Below are 17,101 nucleotides of genomic sequence, written 5' to 3'. Positions count from 1 at the left end.
CGGGTATCGAAACCCGGTTTCTGGCGTTGTAAGTCCGCAGACATACCGCTGTGCCACTGGGGGCTGCGAAGTGCTGACTGAAATGAATTATTTAGCATACTTTTTAAAATAAATGGCTTTCAATTTAAAATATAGATGTATATTCTTCAGTGTTAATATTTCAAATTAGATATTCGTCAAGATACACAACATAATTCGAAATATTAACACTGAGAAATAATTTTTTCTCAACTTAAAAGCATTTCTTTTTAGGATGTTATGTTCTTAAAATATACAAAAAAAAAACAGCCAGATTAAGAGTACTATTTTTCATTTTGAAGTGAAACGATAATCATATCCTATTTCCATATATTTCATAAGAACCACTGTTATTGTGTTAGTTAATGTACTTGTCCGTTGACCAAGTGGATCTCGAAATACTAGAACATTGAGAATAATCATAAGCCACGATATTTTTCGGTCGTAATCCCAATGGTTATCATTATAAAATTGGTATTGTCGAATAATTTAAGATTTATAAGCTTGAGGGCTAATATTGCTTAAGTTCTGAGTTCGATCCCTGTGGTATACACAGTGCAGAGTTTGGCGTATAAATCAAAGTAAACTTACAATAAAATCCAAGCTTCACTCGCTTTGTTTTTATAGTGATTTATTTTAACTTGTAGGAATTATTTTTAGTTTTACTTTTGTTTTATTTTAACTTACTTGGTGGTGGTGGTGGGGGGGGGGGGATTAGTTGTTCCGCATTCGGGTTATACCTTAAGCATATTACGTTTTTCACGTTTGATACATATTTAAAACGAAACGCAGTTTTCAAAATGACACTTCCTTTCCATGGATACCGTATCCATCTCGTACTAATTAACATTAATTTCCGCTTAGAGCAACCTACCTAGTTAGATAAAAAATACAAATCAGCCTTGTAATCAGTATAGCTAATTAAGAATACTATTCTACTGGTAAAGGTTAAAATGCATTATTTCATCAGTTGCATGGGTACTATCGCTTTGAACGATTTTTCGGCCATAAACCCAAATGTTATCATTATATAATTGTTATTTCCGAATAATTTAATGTGCGGCCTTAAAATTAGACCTGGAATGGCCAGATGGTTAGGGAGCTCGACTTGCAATCTGCCACAATACGAAGACAAATATATTAATTATTTAAACTCATTTCATACAAAATATAATTTCTAATTTCCAAGTTAATAGTATGACGATTAACACTATCTGTCTTCCTTTTTTTACCAGTTTGTTTTATGAAGTTTCTCTTTTTTTTACATTCTTCACTTTCCAAACTCTCTACAAGTTGGTCAGGTGGTTAGGGAGCTCGACTCGCAATCTGCGGGTCGCGGGTTCGAATCTACATCCCACCAAACATGCTCGCCCTTTCAGCCGTGGGGGCGTTATAATGTGACGATCAATCCCACTATTCGTTGGTAAAAGAGTAGCCCAAGAGTTGGCGGTGGGTGGTGATGACTAGCTGCCTTCCCTCTAGTCTTACACTGCTAAATTAGGGACGGCTATCGCAGATAGCCCTTGTGTAGCTTTCCGCGAAATTTTAAACAAACAAACGCATTAAAATGCTCTCAGTGGTAATCTTGAGGGCTTGTAATGTTAAAATTCGGAGTTTAATCCCTGTAACGAGCACAGTGCAATTTCTTTTATAGCTACTGTAGACAAAGTATTCTTGATAAATAAAGGTGAAGTGTGCAGCAATTGCCTAATTGAGAGTAACATTTACAGAAATAGGCTAAGAGTTTAGTGTAGATGTTTACCTTAAGGTAATGCATTAACAAATTGTTTACTGGTTTTGGTTTCAGTTTGGATTTTCACGAATTCTGTTTTCTGAAGAAGTCAGAGTTTTGTACATTAAAAATAAATTTACAATGAAATCCAAGATTCATTTACTTTGCTTTTATAGTAATTTCCTTTTAACTTGTGGGGGTCATTCCAAGTTTTTCTTTTGTTTCACTTTAACTTAAGGGGGGGGGGGCAGAATGGAGTTTTTAATAAACATTTCTTCAGTCTCTCTAATGTGGTTCCAACACACACACACACACTCATATATCACTTGCCCTAGTGTATTGTTCTGTTTTTAAATTGTGAACTGTCATTAAATATTAAATTGTGTTTGGATCGCTGCATCTTGTCTCTTTTCACTCGTGATCAATCACAAAATGAAAATAAATACACCTCAAAGCCCGAGATTCGAGAACCTCCTGTTGTTAATCCATAAGGTACCACAGACTAGAGAAGAAATGAGAAAGATTGGTGTAGTAACCAAAGAATCTCATGGTTGTGGGCTTAGAGTGCCTTGAGAGGGTGAACAAGGCAAGAAAGAACCCAGCATTTTCTATATCATGGAGGGTGTATGACTTGAGAGAGATGAACAGTGTGATTGTTCAGTTAGATTGTCAGATCTGGGGAAGGCCTCTCCTGGATCTAGGACTTTTACCAGGTTATAGCATACATTTATGGAACTTTACACAAAGTAGTTAATACATGTTGTCCAATGCAAAATGAATCAAAACAGTGAGAACATGACTGAAGAGCAACCTTTGATTGAGAACACGAGAGTTTGATCAAAATATTAAGACAATGAAGTATCAAATTAACTGAGACTATTTCTCTGATATGTAGTAATCGAAGAAGCTGTGAAATTGCTGGTTTTGTTAATGTAGAAAGAATAATTTTCAACATTTTACACTGAGACGTTTCATATGTAGTAAATTTTGCTGGAAGAGATTAGAGTAATATAGGCTCACGTTAAGGTTACATGAAAACACAGTTTGTACTGTGATTTATGAATTTGGTTGGCAACATTTCAGTTAGGCAGTACTGAAATGCAAGAGAGTGAGTGAAAAGCAAAATTCATAAACAGTATGTCTTGGGATAACCAATGTTTTATTTGTTATGTGGAAATATTTTGACCACGCAGAGTCGAATATTTTCAAGAACTCGTTTTTTTTTAAATATTATTCTTGTACAAGCCCAGTTCTGCAATAAAAAGGTAGACTGTGACACCAGAAGCGAGACGAACACCTCCATGAGAAATAGTTACTCTTGTCTGAACCGAGATTGTTACTGAACAAAGTAACTAAGGAGAAGGAAAAAATGGGAGACAATGAATTCTCATAGTCGTAGAAATCAAGTTGAAATCTGCACAGTGTTTGATCTGTATTGGTCACTTGTGTGGATACTCTCACTCCCTCATTTCTTTCCTAATGGCTATAGGCTCTGCTGTTCAATAATCAGGTGGAAGTGTAGGGAATGTGGTTGGGTGCAGAATAGTACAAACCTTCATGGCGTCTGTGACAACTTAAAAGGCAGCTGTTTGTCGAGCTTGAGATGTCGGTATCAGCTGCAGTCCACAGGTAGTAGGGATGTTGTTCTATATGCTGGATACACATGAGCACGTGTAACCTGTTGACACAGAGCTCGACCACAGGTTTAGTTTGAACTTTTTCTTCTTTCTTTTTATCTTAAAGAGCTTTCCAGGACTAAGTATTTTTCTAAAAGGGATGTTACAAGCTTTAAACCAACATTTTTGATCAAGTTTCTCTGATCAGCTGGAGTTCTTTTGATCCTGTATTTTCATTCCTGACTTTGCCTATTTAAGATCAAAATTTTAACCCTTCTTGTTAACTTTATTTTTAAAACAACCAGTGATATTTTCCAGTATTCTCAGATGTTGCATATTCCTACCCAAGGCGGTGAAACATTGAAGGAACTAGCAGTGAATATTTTCTTTTTGATTTTAGCATTAAAGTTTATGGCACTGTCTTCCAAGCCTGAGGTTGTCCTAAGTTTTTGCCATTAGAGCTGATTGATGAAGCTTCATTGTTCGACAATTAATTTAACATGTGAGCTCAGGAGGTAGCAGTTGTAGAGCTCGCTCATTGAACTCTGGAATGTCCTAAGACACCAATGACTAGCTCATTGTTGGTTCTCCAACCAAACAGAACTCTAGGAGCCAACAAAAGTGTGTTAAGATGGGTCTATGATGTCCAGAATGCCAGCTGCACAATCAGAAACAGATCCTATCGAACGTGGAGTAGCAGATGAAGCAAAAGAAGTATAAAAGAGCACATCAGAATGGAGAGGTGAAGAGCATCATTTAAGTATGCTTTGTAGAAATAACATTCATCATGGTATGTGTGTGGGCACTTCCAGTAGAATCATGCACCCTAGCAGGAGCTTCCTGCATCTTCATTCTGTTAAGTGAGAAGCCAGCTCTGACCATGCCACTCCTTCAGCCACTTCCACAACTACTACCGCCATACCAGAGGATATCTTCAGTGTGGAAGCCACTACTCTAGGAACACTGGTGACGGCCCTACTAGCTGTTGCAGAAGTTTCCAGAATTTGTATCAACATCCTCTACCCCTCCAGTAGTGTTTCGTACAGTGGCTCCTGTGGCAATGTTGGAGAGGGCAGCGCTTCTCATAAAGCCCCTGATTAAGATTAACCAACAGCTCAAGCTGCAGCAGATCATGGTGTTAAAGCACCAAAGATAAGATCAAACAGTCAGGTGATAAAGGCCTGGGCACAAAGAGCTGCCAACACAATTAGAGGAAGAAATGTGAACTCCAAGAGGATTTATCAAAAACTCAGAGGGCTCTTGCAAAACCTAGAGAGATCATTCTCCAGACCACCATGGTGAACCAAACTTCCATAGCTGCATTGGAGAACTTGCTGTCGTTGAAATGAATTGTACATTTTATTAAATTATTGTACGCATATATAGAATTAAAGTTTTAGATTTAAGGTTCATGAATGTTTGTCCAGTGTATGTGTATGTGTGTTTATGAGTGAATGAGTGAGTGTTTTCATCATGTTTAGCTTTAAGACTTTCATTTGATGTAGTGTGTATGTGCTTAAGTTAAGGTTTTTAATTAATGTATGATGTATTTCAATGTCAAAGGGCATTTAATGTCTTCTAAAGAATCGTGTATTGTTAGTTGAATTTTCTGTGTTCGAAGGATTTTATATATGTACTGCTTCATTTCGAATATGTAGTTTGTTAGATTATCATCTCATAAATAAAGGGATTTAGTTTTTAATGTGTATCATTGCTAAAGGGTTTCATTTCATGTTCATTATTAAAGGGTATTTTTCTGTATTTTTTTTTTTACTTACGAACATGTTCTGTTGGGCCACCTCCTCCTAGAGGGGTTGAGTAAACATAATAACACATCTTGTTTTGTAGTGTATAGTCTTGTTATTGCTATGTTTAGTTAAGTATTGCTGGTGCTTTTGTGATGGAGTTATTTCAACTTTTTCATTGCTAAGTGACTAAAGTTTAATCTGGAATTTTTATAATTATAGAGTTAGGGATGACCAGGTGGGTCTGAAAAGATAGGTAGGGGAGACTGTTGTATGGGGGCATACTACGTTTTCCATCCCTTTAACTTTAAGGTACATATTTTTAAATTATGTTGTTTTTCGTAGTTCCTATTTTTGGATAAAGTCAGATGCTCTAGGTAGCAAATGGAGTTTGTGTCAATAGTAGATTGTTTGATTTTTCTCACAGGAATAATTTAATTAAGAAGGTACGTTATTTTTGTGGACGAGTCGGATAAGAGCTGTGAGTGGTTACAATATTAGTCTGCACACCTCCCACTAGTTGATTGAAGTAACTATTGCAAATCGTAAAAGTTTATTGGCATATTTAAGTTCATGCTTTGGTTAGAGAGCTCAGATTTTGTGTATAAATTACAAAAAAAATTGTGTGTTTTCAGTGTTCTTGTAATTCATTTAACAAAGAACAGAAGGTTTCTGCTGAATATTTTTTGTTTTAACTGTCACATGTATATTTCATGGGTTCCTAAAATATAACTATTCAGCAAAGCATCAGTATAGGTCTCTTCTGACTTTCTTCTGTTTCCTTTATTTTGAGGTTGCAATTTCTTGCAGAGTTTAATCTAGATGGATGTTCACTTTAAGGCAATGTATTAATGAACTGTACTTATCTTGTTTTTAGTTTGGATTCTCGCAAATTCCAGAGTTTGGCACTTTAAATAACGCCTATTTGCAGCAAAATCCAAGCGTCACTTATATTTTACATTCTTTGCTTTTATAGGGATTTCTTTTAAATTGTAGGAGTTGTTATTCGTTTTTCTTTTGTTTTACTTTAGCTTACAGAGGAGTGCATTGGAACTGGGAGTTTTTAATAAAGATTTATTCACATCTCCGTAATAAAGTTCCACCCACACTCATAGATCACTTGCTCTAGTGTATTGTTTTGTATTCGTAAAGTATGAACTATTATTAAATATTGTTTTATGTTTGGACCACTGTGTCTCGTCTCCTTCCTCTCGCCATCAATCGAAACACAAGGCGAGTCTCCTTTTGTTAGCGGGCCTAACTCTCTCCCCTGCGGTTAATCCGTGAGATTGCACACACGTGTTTTTCTTTTCTTGATTCAGGTGGTACACTAATCGATAACATGTTAATTAAGTTGTACAGTCAAATCGGGTGTATAGAATTTGACGATACAGATACGTAACTCCTCAAATTCTTCGTATTAAATAGTAAAGATCAGTGTCACCAAAGTTGTTTTAACAAATGATTTGCTTTCATCGTGAAAAATGAATTTTTCGAACCCATTTTTAAAACAGGAATTCCTTAAGATTCTTGTAAATGTATCCTTATTGTAGTTACAGTAAACTTATAGAACTTGTGCAAATTTATTTTCTACATTAAGATTATTGTTTTGTTTTTCTTTTTAACTTAATATTCCATTTGATCTTACTTTTAATTAATGGTTCTAACTATTTAGAAAGTTCAGGCCTTGCCGACAGGCAAATGTTTAAGGTATATCATTGCAAGCTGCTGTAATGTAGAGTAAGATAAAATGAATAAAACCAAGTTGAATAACAGGTTGTTGTTGGTTTAGCGCAAAGCCACACAATGGGCTATATGCGCCCTGTCTGCCGCGGCTAATCGAACACCGGATTTTCGTGTTGTAAGTCCGTAATCTGACCACTCACTCACCTGGGGGACAAGTTGAATAATATAGCAATTACAAAAGATATAAATCGTTTAACACGAATTAGAGGTGCAGTGCTCGAAATACTATCTATTTAGTCTACCCATTCGTTATGAAAAATATAACGCAAAACATGCTACAAATTTATGTTTGAAAAATATTTACATATATACTAAGAAAGAAGGTAATACCAAGGAACGCGTTCTCGGTTTCTAGGCAACGGTGACGTCATCCTTTCTGTGCTCACTTTTGTAGCCCCGCAAGTTTATTAGCAAGTAGGCCTATTCGTTGACTGGGTTGCTCTCTCCATAGCGAAAACTACGGTGTTTGGTAAATAATTTTTATATATTTTTATGGCATGATTAAGCAAATGTATTAAAAATTAAGTATTGAATATATAAGTATTATTCCTCTTTAGATGCGAGGTTCGTCATTGGATTAGGTTACGCGAAAACTTCAACTTTCAAGGTTGTGGACGTGTTTCATAAGCTTCAAATTCGCCATTTTGATTTGAAACGTTTCATTCTAATCTTGAGTCTAGACATCGTGCAGGATAGTACTAGTAGTAGTACTACGTTAGTACTATTTAGAACGTCGTGCCATAACTTGCTAAGCTCCAGGACGTAAGGTAAATTATTAGGCTAGTCAGTACTCTATTGAAGTAGGTGTTAGCTTTAACAGAATGAAATAAGATATTTCAAATATATATATTTTATTGCAGTTTCTTAAAACTTCACTATGGATAAAGACGAGCTTGTTCAACGAGCCAAACTTGCCGAACAGGCGGAAAGGTACGATGATATGGCAGCGGCAATGAAACAGGTCACAGAAACGGGCGTGGAACTAAGCAATGAAGAGAGGAATTTGCTTTCTGTTGCCTACAAAAATGTCGTAGGGGCAAGACGGAGTTCTTGGAGAGTAATTTCAAGTATAGAACAAAAGACAGAAGGAAGTGAAAAAAAGCAACAGATGGCCAAAGAGTATCGTGAAAAAGTCGAAAAAGAATTAAGAGAAATTTGTTATGACGTTTTGGTAAGCACAGCAGTTAACATGTTGCAGATAAAATTGAACCTGAAGCTAATAGTAATACTAATAGCGCCAAGAGATATTAAGTTTAATGAGTTAAGACAAAGTTAGGACTAGTTTAAAAACAGTATAAGACAATTTTAAATAGTGCAACGTTTAAGGGGTGTCAGTTAACACCTGTCAGGGTCATGCTAGGTGAATCTAAATACTTAAGTTATACAATGAATAGTTGCTACTGACGTATTTCTGAATGACAAGTAGTTAAAATATTCTCAAGCTGAAGAGCGTCCTGTTGTTGTTTAGGAACCCTCATCCATAAACTGATGATAAAGAGAAAAATGGGATTTATTAATAGTAATTTAATGGTAACAAACTGGTAATTTTATAAATGGCTTCTCATAATTGACTAGTCATGACCTAATGTGAACTTGAGGATGCATGGTTTGTGTCTTGCCTCAAAACTTGCACATCTTATGAGTGCCGGTCCAATTCCAGTATTTGATTAGGTTAGTCCCTGTGTGGGCAGCCCATTGGCCACATGTGACCATTTTGCAAAAAGGTGTGGCCAACTTGTAGAATCATCGATAGTGTGTTTTTTTTTTAGCTGGTTAGAGAGAGAGAATGCCAAATCTCATTGAAAGTTCACACTTTTGTAATTTTGAAAACAGTATTTTTTGTACTTTTGCATTGTGTTTATAATTGACCTTGACTGTCATTAGAATCCTGAAATATATTTATTTAGCAAAAATTTTCTGTTTTATTAATAGTGTGGCCATTTCTGTGATCAACTGGCCACATGCATGGCCAGGAAAAAATTTGGTTGCCCACTCGTGGCTAAAGGTTGACAGTGAGTACTGTTGATTAGTTGCCTTCCCTTATAGTCTGTCTGTTCAAAGTTAGGGATTGCCAGTGTTGCTTTGCACGATTCTGAAAATTCATTTCTGCTAACAGCAGAAGTATAGTGTTAGACTTGAAATGTCTTGGATCTTACCCTGACATTTTCAAAAAAAATATGGATCATGTTACTATTTCCACAGTCTTAAAAAGTTTTTATCAGTCAGAAGTAAAACCCCTCACCATCTACTTCTTTGGTGTCTTCAAAGTTTTGGGAAACAATTTTCAGGCCTAACAATTCACATAATTGTTTTCATAAACAGTTTTTTTTTTGTTAAGCAGTAATAAAAAATCTACTGCTAATCCCCACCTTTAAACAGTTGGATCATATTATCTTTTCTCCTTCATGACTACAAAAATTTACCTTTTAAATCTTCCATATTAACATTTCCAAAATAATGTGATGGAAACCTGGTATCTTTCTTATCACTAGCCCTAACAAGGAAGTCAAATATGACATTAGACTAAGACATATTTTTACTTGTTTTGGTAAAAGTCTTCGTGTGTTAGCCTAGCATGAGTATGTGTAAATTTTAGCCAATTCAGTCAGATTTATAGGAACTTTTTTAAGTACCATAGATTGTAAAAGATGCTTTGCAAAGTTAGTTAACAAATTTTAAAATTTTGTTGAATAGTCAACATGGTTTGAGTAGGAGAAAACCTTGTTTTACTAATCTTTTAATATACTAATGAGAGATGCTATTAAACAACTTTATTGTGGTTTATAGTTAATTTTTTAATTCCATAGAATTGGCCCATTTGTACAAAAATTTAGTGACCTGCAAGCAGTTATACATGAATAAATATTACAAGTATGCTTAGTAGATTTTTAGGCCTAGCGTGTGCTGGATTTAAAGGCTGCAAAGCTCAAATAGTTTGTTTTTGTTTACATAAGAAATTTTATAATTATAGTAAAAATGTAATTATTATAGCTGGCTTATTGATATAGCAAGTGATATTAAAGTTATATTTTTACTTGGTATATGAAGTTTTTAAGCAATTTTATGATAGTAAAAATCTGGCCAAGTATTTTTTTGATCCTGCTGAGCATTGTGTCCGTTACTGGTTTAAATGTATTTTAGCAGACAAAAAATCACGTCTTTATATTTCACGGCCATTTTGTAGGGTGGCATTGATATATAGCATATGAAATAAGCTTTCAGTGACCTTCGTAAAAACTGGATATCCGTTATATGTAACATCATCACAAGTAGTTTGTGTAGGATTAGAAGATTCGGTATTTCACCTTTATAGTAACATCAGTATTTATGGATAAAAGTCTCAACTTTAAGATTTACATCCTTTTTGTCTCATAATGTTTGTTTGCTTGAGTCATGCAAATACTATCGTTTTCCAAAATAGTTCCATTTCATTATTAGTCTAAGTTAATGCTTGTTAAGCTGAAGCATAAACTTGAAGGTTAACATCATATGTCTAAATTTCATCAAATTAGTCTGTTACTCTTAGGTTTCTGCAATAGTTAATATGGTTAATAGTAAGAACTATTAATTTCTTTTAAAATTAAAATCAAATGTTAGAAAGATGAAATTCCTCGGGAATGTAATATTTTGATCCCTTACACTGATGTAGATAAAACGTATAATAGTCTTAATAAGATTATCCATGTCATTTATAATCATATATGACCACCATTTTACTTATTTCAACATAAAATTTTAATCTGGACATATTTTCATACATTAAACAGTTAATATGAGTGGAACCTATTTAACTAATTAAGATCAAAAAATAACGTTGATATGAGTTTGTTATACAAAGCTGAAAAAACATTAGCCAATAAAATTATTCAAATTAACAAAAGTGAAAAAACATTTAATAACAATGCTTTGTATAACTTACTTTTAACCTAATCTTTTATCCCTCGAATCAAGAAATATGTATAATCTTTCTTTAATACAACTTAAATACAGGTCTTCCACATGTATATGCCTAGCCAACAAAATGTTTAAATAAGTAAAATGGCACACACACACAATACAAGGCAACTCATTTTATAAATTTATAACTTTACCAGAAAAAAAAGAAATTACAACTAATACCCCTAATATTTAAGTTTGATCTCCAATCTTTTCACCCTGCTGAATGGACAACTTACAGAAAATTAAATCTATTACCCCTAATAATCAAGTTTGTATTTCTAACTTTTTCATTTTTCTAAACCAACAACTCACAGGAAGAAGTCTAAAGTCATAACTCTTCTTAATACCTGACTCAATTATCCTTATCTTCTCAAAATTAAACCTCACTTTATAGATTTTCTTAAATCTGGAATTACTAAGTTGCTTAAGTTTTTTATTTAATCTATGCAATATATTTACTTTCATTGGTCGTAAGTGAAGAATACAGATTTACCATATATTCCCGATCGGGAAAGCCAACCCTTCTTGCATTTCCTTATACATACTGGGAATCTATTGTCAGAATCAATTTCTTTTCTGTATTCAGTTAAGGTCTACAATAGGTAAAAATACAAATTTAGGTGTTTCATGTTTTTTGCAATAGACTAACAATTAACTGTTAGCTACAGAAACTCTGAGAAGGATTTATTGTAAGGTAAGTAAACCCACTGTTTAGTGAATTTATTTGCATATGGTTCAATTTTGAATGTAACCTTTTTCTTCTTGAAGTAAAACTTTTGACACTATTTAAAAGGGAAGCCATTGTACTGTAATCTTGAGACAGAATTATCCTTGTGAGAAATTGATCACATCAAAGAAGCCCTTTCACTGGTGAAGGAATGATTAATAAATTGCTTAAGTTTGCTGATATTAAAGTCTTTATTGCTTGATATGAGGGGGTTACTACTGTTTAACAAAAGTAATTTATATTATTTGGTGAGTTGAGTGGATAAATAAGATAGCTTTTTTAGTGTAATTGTGATGGGAATAACTTTAACGGTATTGTGGAAGAACAGGACCTTGGTGTTCTGGTTGATTAGTCTATGTCATGTGAGCAGTGTGCTATGGCTAGTGGTGGGGATTTTAGGTTGTACTTATAGAAATATTGAATATTAGTTTTAAAAAGATGTACAGTTCCATTGTATAGGTCACAGGTTAGGCCACATTTGGGCTCCTTACCTAAAGAAGGATGTTGAATTGCTTGAAATGGTTCACAGGAGGGGTGTTTGGTTTTGTTAGAGGAATTGATATTGTCACTGTTTCATGTTTTCTTGTACTTAATGGTAGGAATAGGGCAACACATAAATTTTGTCAGGGTAGGAATAATTTTTGGGAAGACAGTTTTATTTTTCTAATGGGCTGTTTGAAGTCAGATTCAGATGTGGTGGATGCAGAAACTTAAGGGAGTTTAAAGGAAGACTGATAAAAAAAATTGTTTATAAATCTTTACTGTAGTTTTATGGTAATAAACGTTTTTGATATTAAAATAGATTTAGTATGTAAAATCTGAAGTTTGTAGGTGATGCAAAGTACCCCAAATTCTCTGACTACAAATATACAAAATAGTAATGGGAAGATTATTTTAGGCTTAGATCTCTGTTTAGAATGTTCATCAAAGTATAAAATATGATATGTTTCTCATGCATAGAATACGTTTAATTCTTTGACAATTTTTTAAATAACAAGTTTTGTGACTCATGACTTGCATTATTTGTCACAGACTTTCAATAAATCAATGTAAAGATTAAAGAATTATTCAATAAAAGCCATAAATGATAGCAATCTAACACAAAAGAAAAAAAATATGTTAATTTTTTTAGTTTTCTTTTCACGGTCTGATCACCATGATAAGTGATGTTACAAAAAACTGAATTAGCCAATAATATCCTATTCACAATCATGATATAATAGTAGAACCTTGTTTCTTTTCAGAAGGATTTCATTTAATAGGTTAGTTTGTAAGGAGTTCCAAGCATAAGTGAAAAAGGTTTAAACAAGGGTGTTTAAGAAATACATTGGTAGTAAGTAGACATTTTTCTTGTATAGATGAATCTATTTTTATGGCAACAGAAACTGTAAATATTTCCGTTTACTTGTTTAAAAAAAAACGGGGAATAGTAATGAATAATTCTAGAATATACCGGTAACAGGAATTTTGTTCTGCATATCACTGTATTTAAACCTGATGGTCATACTTATGAAGAATATCATTCTTCTGGACGAACTACGACAACAATTAAATGAGGTTTTCCCTGGTGTGTGGAAGTAGCTTTCTTAATGTTTGACACACTGATAGATCGACTATAGTAAGTCTTTTGGTATTCCTGGACTGATGATATTAGATAAAGTACTTGGAAACATAGATTCAGTAGATTTAACTTCGAACATACTGATCACTTGATTAATTTTTTTCATTGGTTTGATATTTGAACCTTTAGGAAGGTTAACGAATCATGACATTGTCCTCTTCTTCTCATCTACAAGATAAATATGCTCGTTAAAGCATATATTTAAACTTTTCATTTTATTTTAAGTATGACATAGTTACTATAGGTAAGCATTGATGGGGATAAAATTATTTTTTGAAGAGTAGTCCCTGTATACTTTCCATTCATAAGTGAATTTATCTAATCATGAAATTTCCTTTCAGGGTCTACTAGACAAGTACTTGATTCCAAAAGCAAGTAATGCAGAAAGTAAGGTATTTTACTTGAAAATGAAGGGTGATTACTATAGGTATCTTGCAGAAGTTGCAACAGGTGATCAGAAAAACAGTAAGTCTTCAACATTATTTTGTTATGTACCTTTTTGTTTCTCTTTACTTAACGACAAGTATAGTTTATTATGTAATACTTGTTTTACTAAATGTCTGTAGAGCTTATAAATATATATATAGTCTTCTTACATTTGGAACTCCATGTAGACATAAAGTTGGCACTATGTAGAAAAATGTTACCTTACTCGGTGTATTTCTGAGCTTAACCCTTTGAGTGTGTAATTAGATTTTGGGTAGGTGCTCAAAAAAAGTGTCTTTTATCTGCTAAACAATGAAATTTAGAATTTGACCTTTTTTAGTATATTTTCCAAAAAAAACTCAGGAATGCTAACAATTTAGATATTTAAATTTTGGAAGTAATTTCAACACATCTTTTTTTTTTTAAAGTAAAACTGCTTAAACACCACACTGAAATACAACCGCAACAGAACTGAATGTTACTACAGGACTAAATTTTTTTTTTAAATTTATAACTATAAACAAATATCTTGTGTTAGCTGTGTCTCTTTTCCCTCAGAGTGTGACAATCAGGATACTCACACATTTTTGAATTTTCCACCTTGGTACTGTGTGCGTGTATACATCGCCGAGCAAAAGCACAAGTGGATTTTGATATTTTTGTTTTTTAAATCAGGTGTTGTAGATGAGTCACAGAAAGCTTACCAGGAAGCATTTGACATCAGTAAAACCAAAATGCAGCCCACACATCCAATACGACTGGGTCTGGCATTGAATTTCTCTGTTTTCTATTATGAGATACTAAATTCTCCAGACAAGGCCTGTCAATTAGCCAAACAGGTAAAACATGCACAATTGACAATATATTACTGAATTTGGATTTTAAAAGTAATATTTGAGAACTTTGAGGTCAAGGAAGAGTAATTCAAAGTGTATATTTTGTTCTGTCCGAGGTTAACAAAGTATATCTTGAAAATGATATGTTTTAGTTTTCTTAAAACTAGAAGTCTAACTCGTACTGGTATTCTTGATAATACAAAATATCCATCGTAAGTAATTTTCAGTAACTAAGACAGTCCTTCCCAGACTATGTGCCTCAGAACTTTTGCAATTAAATAATTTTTATTTAGTAATGATGATTTATTACCAATTTTTAAATTTCAAATTTGATTTATTTTCTCCTTGATACACAGTATAACAGTAATTTCCGAATGTCATAGTCAGGAGGGTGCCACTAGGCCTGCCATGTGCCGCAAAAAAGTTTGGGACATTAAAAGTGTACCACGAGCTGAAGAAGTTTGGAAAGCACTGACCCAAGACATTTGATTTAAAGATAATTTAATACTTCAACTATGAATACTGAAAAGGGATTTTATAAATATTGACTTCATTACATAATTAACCGTAGGTAATAGTTTTACAGTAAAGGAACAAATGTATTCTATTTGTAACTTAATTATTGTTTCCATAGTTTTAATGTTATAAATTGTTACTTTCACATGAGATTAACTTTACCATATCTATTTTGTAGTGATGAACTTAGTCAATAATAAGTATTATGTCTACATTACAGGGAAATTAGGACTGTTTTCGTTTCCCTTATTGAATACAGATTTAACCTTTCTATTGAGTTTAATTTCATTTTCGTCTTCCATTGTTTCCAGGCATTTGATGATGCCATTGCAGAATTAGACACTTTGAATGAAGACTCTTATAAAGATAGCACACTTATAATGCAACTCCTTAGAGATAACCTCACGGTAAGTAAGAACCAAGAATTCCATACTTTCATTTAACAGTCTATTTCTGTTGTGTTCATCACGCTTTCCATTAGTTCGTTGTTAAATGTTCTACACCAGGCTGCTTTATACTCGCAAGAAAAAATTACATAACCCAGTATAACCTCAAGAAATAGAATTTCCAATCCACAAAAATCTAGAAGCAAAGCTGGGGTCTTGGAATGTTTCAATCTTACAGGGTTTTCCAATGTCATCTAGTTATTGGTCACTTCAGTCATAATTTAATCATGCATTTTGCAGGTTTTATTGAAGACCTAAGACTCGTTTAAGTGGGTCATTTTAGTAAAAACTTACTTTGAAAGTTTAAAAAAAACAGATTGATTATCTAAATTTTATTTGGGTTTATTTTAAACATTTTTTTTCTTCAAGACTCAATTTCCATTTCGTAAAATCCAAGTTGATCGTATCATGCATCTAAATTAGTAATATCTTGATATGATGGAAAATTAATTTGAATTACTAACAAATTAACTGATTACAAACATACCAGAAATGTGATAAAAGGGTGTAGGGTAATAAGTATGAAAAAGTTCACATCTTATAAACTGGAAATATTTGTAGAGGTGGCCTTGATCTTGCTGTGGCCTATTGAAATCTACCATAAAGCAATATTTATATTCAACAACAAACATATAAAAGTATACTTCTATTACATGCATGATATACTAAGAAAAGAAAGAAACATTTTACTGCAATGCTGTACGAAAGTCTGTGTAATTGCACCGCTGTGATTACACTGTACACTCAGACCCTTTCACTAATCTTGTGTGTGTCCCGAAAGTAAGTAATTACTCAGTACTTAAGAAACCCTGAAAAACAAAACAAAACTGGAAATAGATTAGATGACATCAACATTGCACCAAGAAACATTCATCAATGCATCTTGTGACAAATAAATCAACATTTTGCACTGTTAAAGATCCAAAGATGTTATATACCACCCATCACATGCTGTCTGAATCGGACTTGTACATACATTTCTGAGTCAAAGTGGCTTTAAGACCAGGTACGTTGGAGTTTTTATGTGCAGTACTGTAGGACTTGTGGCTTGGTATCGTGTTGTGTGGTAACAGAATAAACACTCTCGTTATTACACAAGTTAGCAGAAAGAACAATTCTACCTCTGCACATGCAGTCTTCTGTGTAGTAGACCTTAGTGGGACAGTCAGAAGTCACTTATGATGTAGTACTACTACCTATGTACAAGTATAATGAGTCAACAGAATTTTTATTCATAACTTTAGAGAGCCAATAAATCTTTCTAAAAATATAGGTTCATAAGTTATGTAATATTGAGAAGTGTAACCTGTAACATTTTTTTTTCTTTCTTTCTAATGTTCTAAAACCAGTTAGATCTTGGTGTTGTTAAAGGTACCTGGAATTTTGCCAAGGGCTGTTCTACTTTTTACAGGATTCCTGTTAATAATGTCATGTTGGGGTAGATTCTGATAGAACGTGTGTGTGTGCGTGCGTGCTGTACAATGGTTAATTTCTAGCTCTGTTGTTTAATAGATTTTGAACAAATGTTAGTGAATCAGGTTGGGATTTTGTTTTTTGTTAGTTATTGTGATTTTTATGGAAGCTTCACATTTTAAATTTCATATTTTTTGATATACTAATAAATTGGTTTATAATAACTAGTTTCCAATACAAGGGGCGGGGTGGTGTTGAAACATCTTTATGGAATCCCATTGTTAGGTGTAACAATGATGCAGAACAAGCTATCAATAGAT

General features: G+C 33.4%; 1 protein-coding gene across 2 annotated transcripts in view; it reads left to right on the top strand.

Moving 5' to 3' along the window:
• Positions 1-7,220: 7,220 nt before the first annotated feature.
• Positions 7,221-17,101, top strand: part of LOC106473571 (14-3-3 protein zeta-like) — a 14,882-nt gene continuing 5,001 nt past the window's right edge. Inside the window, exons 1-5 of one of the 2 annotated variants that reach the window (XM_013934255.2) lie at positions 7,221-7,326; positions 7,718-8,028; positions 13,486-13,609; positions 14,246-14,409; positions 15,234-15,329. In XM_013934255.2, coding sequence (XP_013789709.1) covers positions 7,735-8,028; positions 13,486-13,609; positions 14,246-14,409; positions 15,234-15,329 — 678 coding nt within the window. In that variant the 5' untranslated portion in view covers positions 7,221-7,326; positions 7,718-7,734. Of the gene's footprint in view, positions 7,327-7,478; positions 7,625-7,717; positions 8,029-13,485; positions 13,610-14,245; positions 14,410-15,233; positions 15,330-17,101 lie in introns of those variants that run through there. The other variant, XM_013934256.2, reaches the window with a different exon arrangement.

This window comes from Limulus polyphemus, unplaced genomic scaffold (genome assembly GCF_000517525.1).
Source record: "Limulus polyphemus unplaced genomic scaffold, Limulus_polyphemus-2.1.2 Scaffold6281, whole genome shotgun sequence".
Lineage (NCBI taxonomy): Eukaryota > Metazoa > Arthropoda > Merostomata > Xiphosura > Limulidae > Limulus > Limulus polyphemus.
The sequence above is the reverse complement of the archived record's forward strand: the minus strand, read 5'-3'. Positions and strand labels throughout refer to the sequence as shown.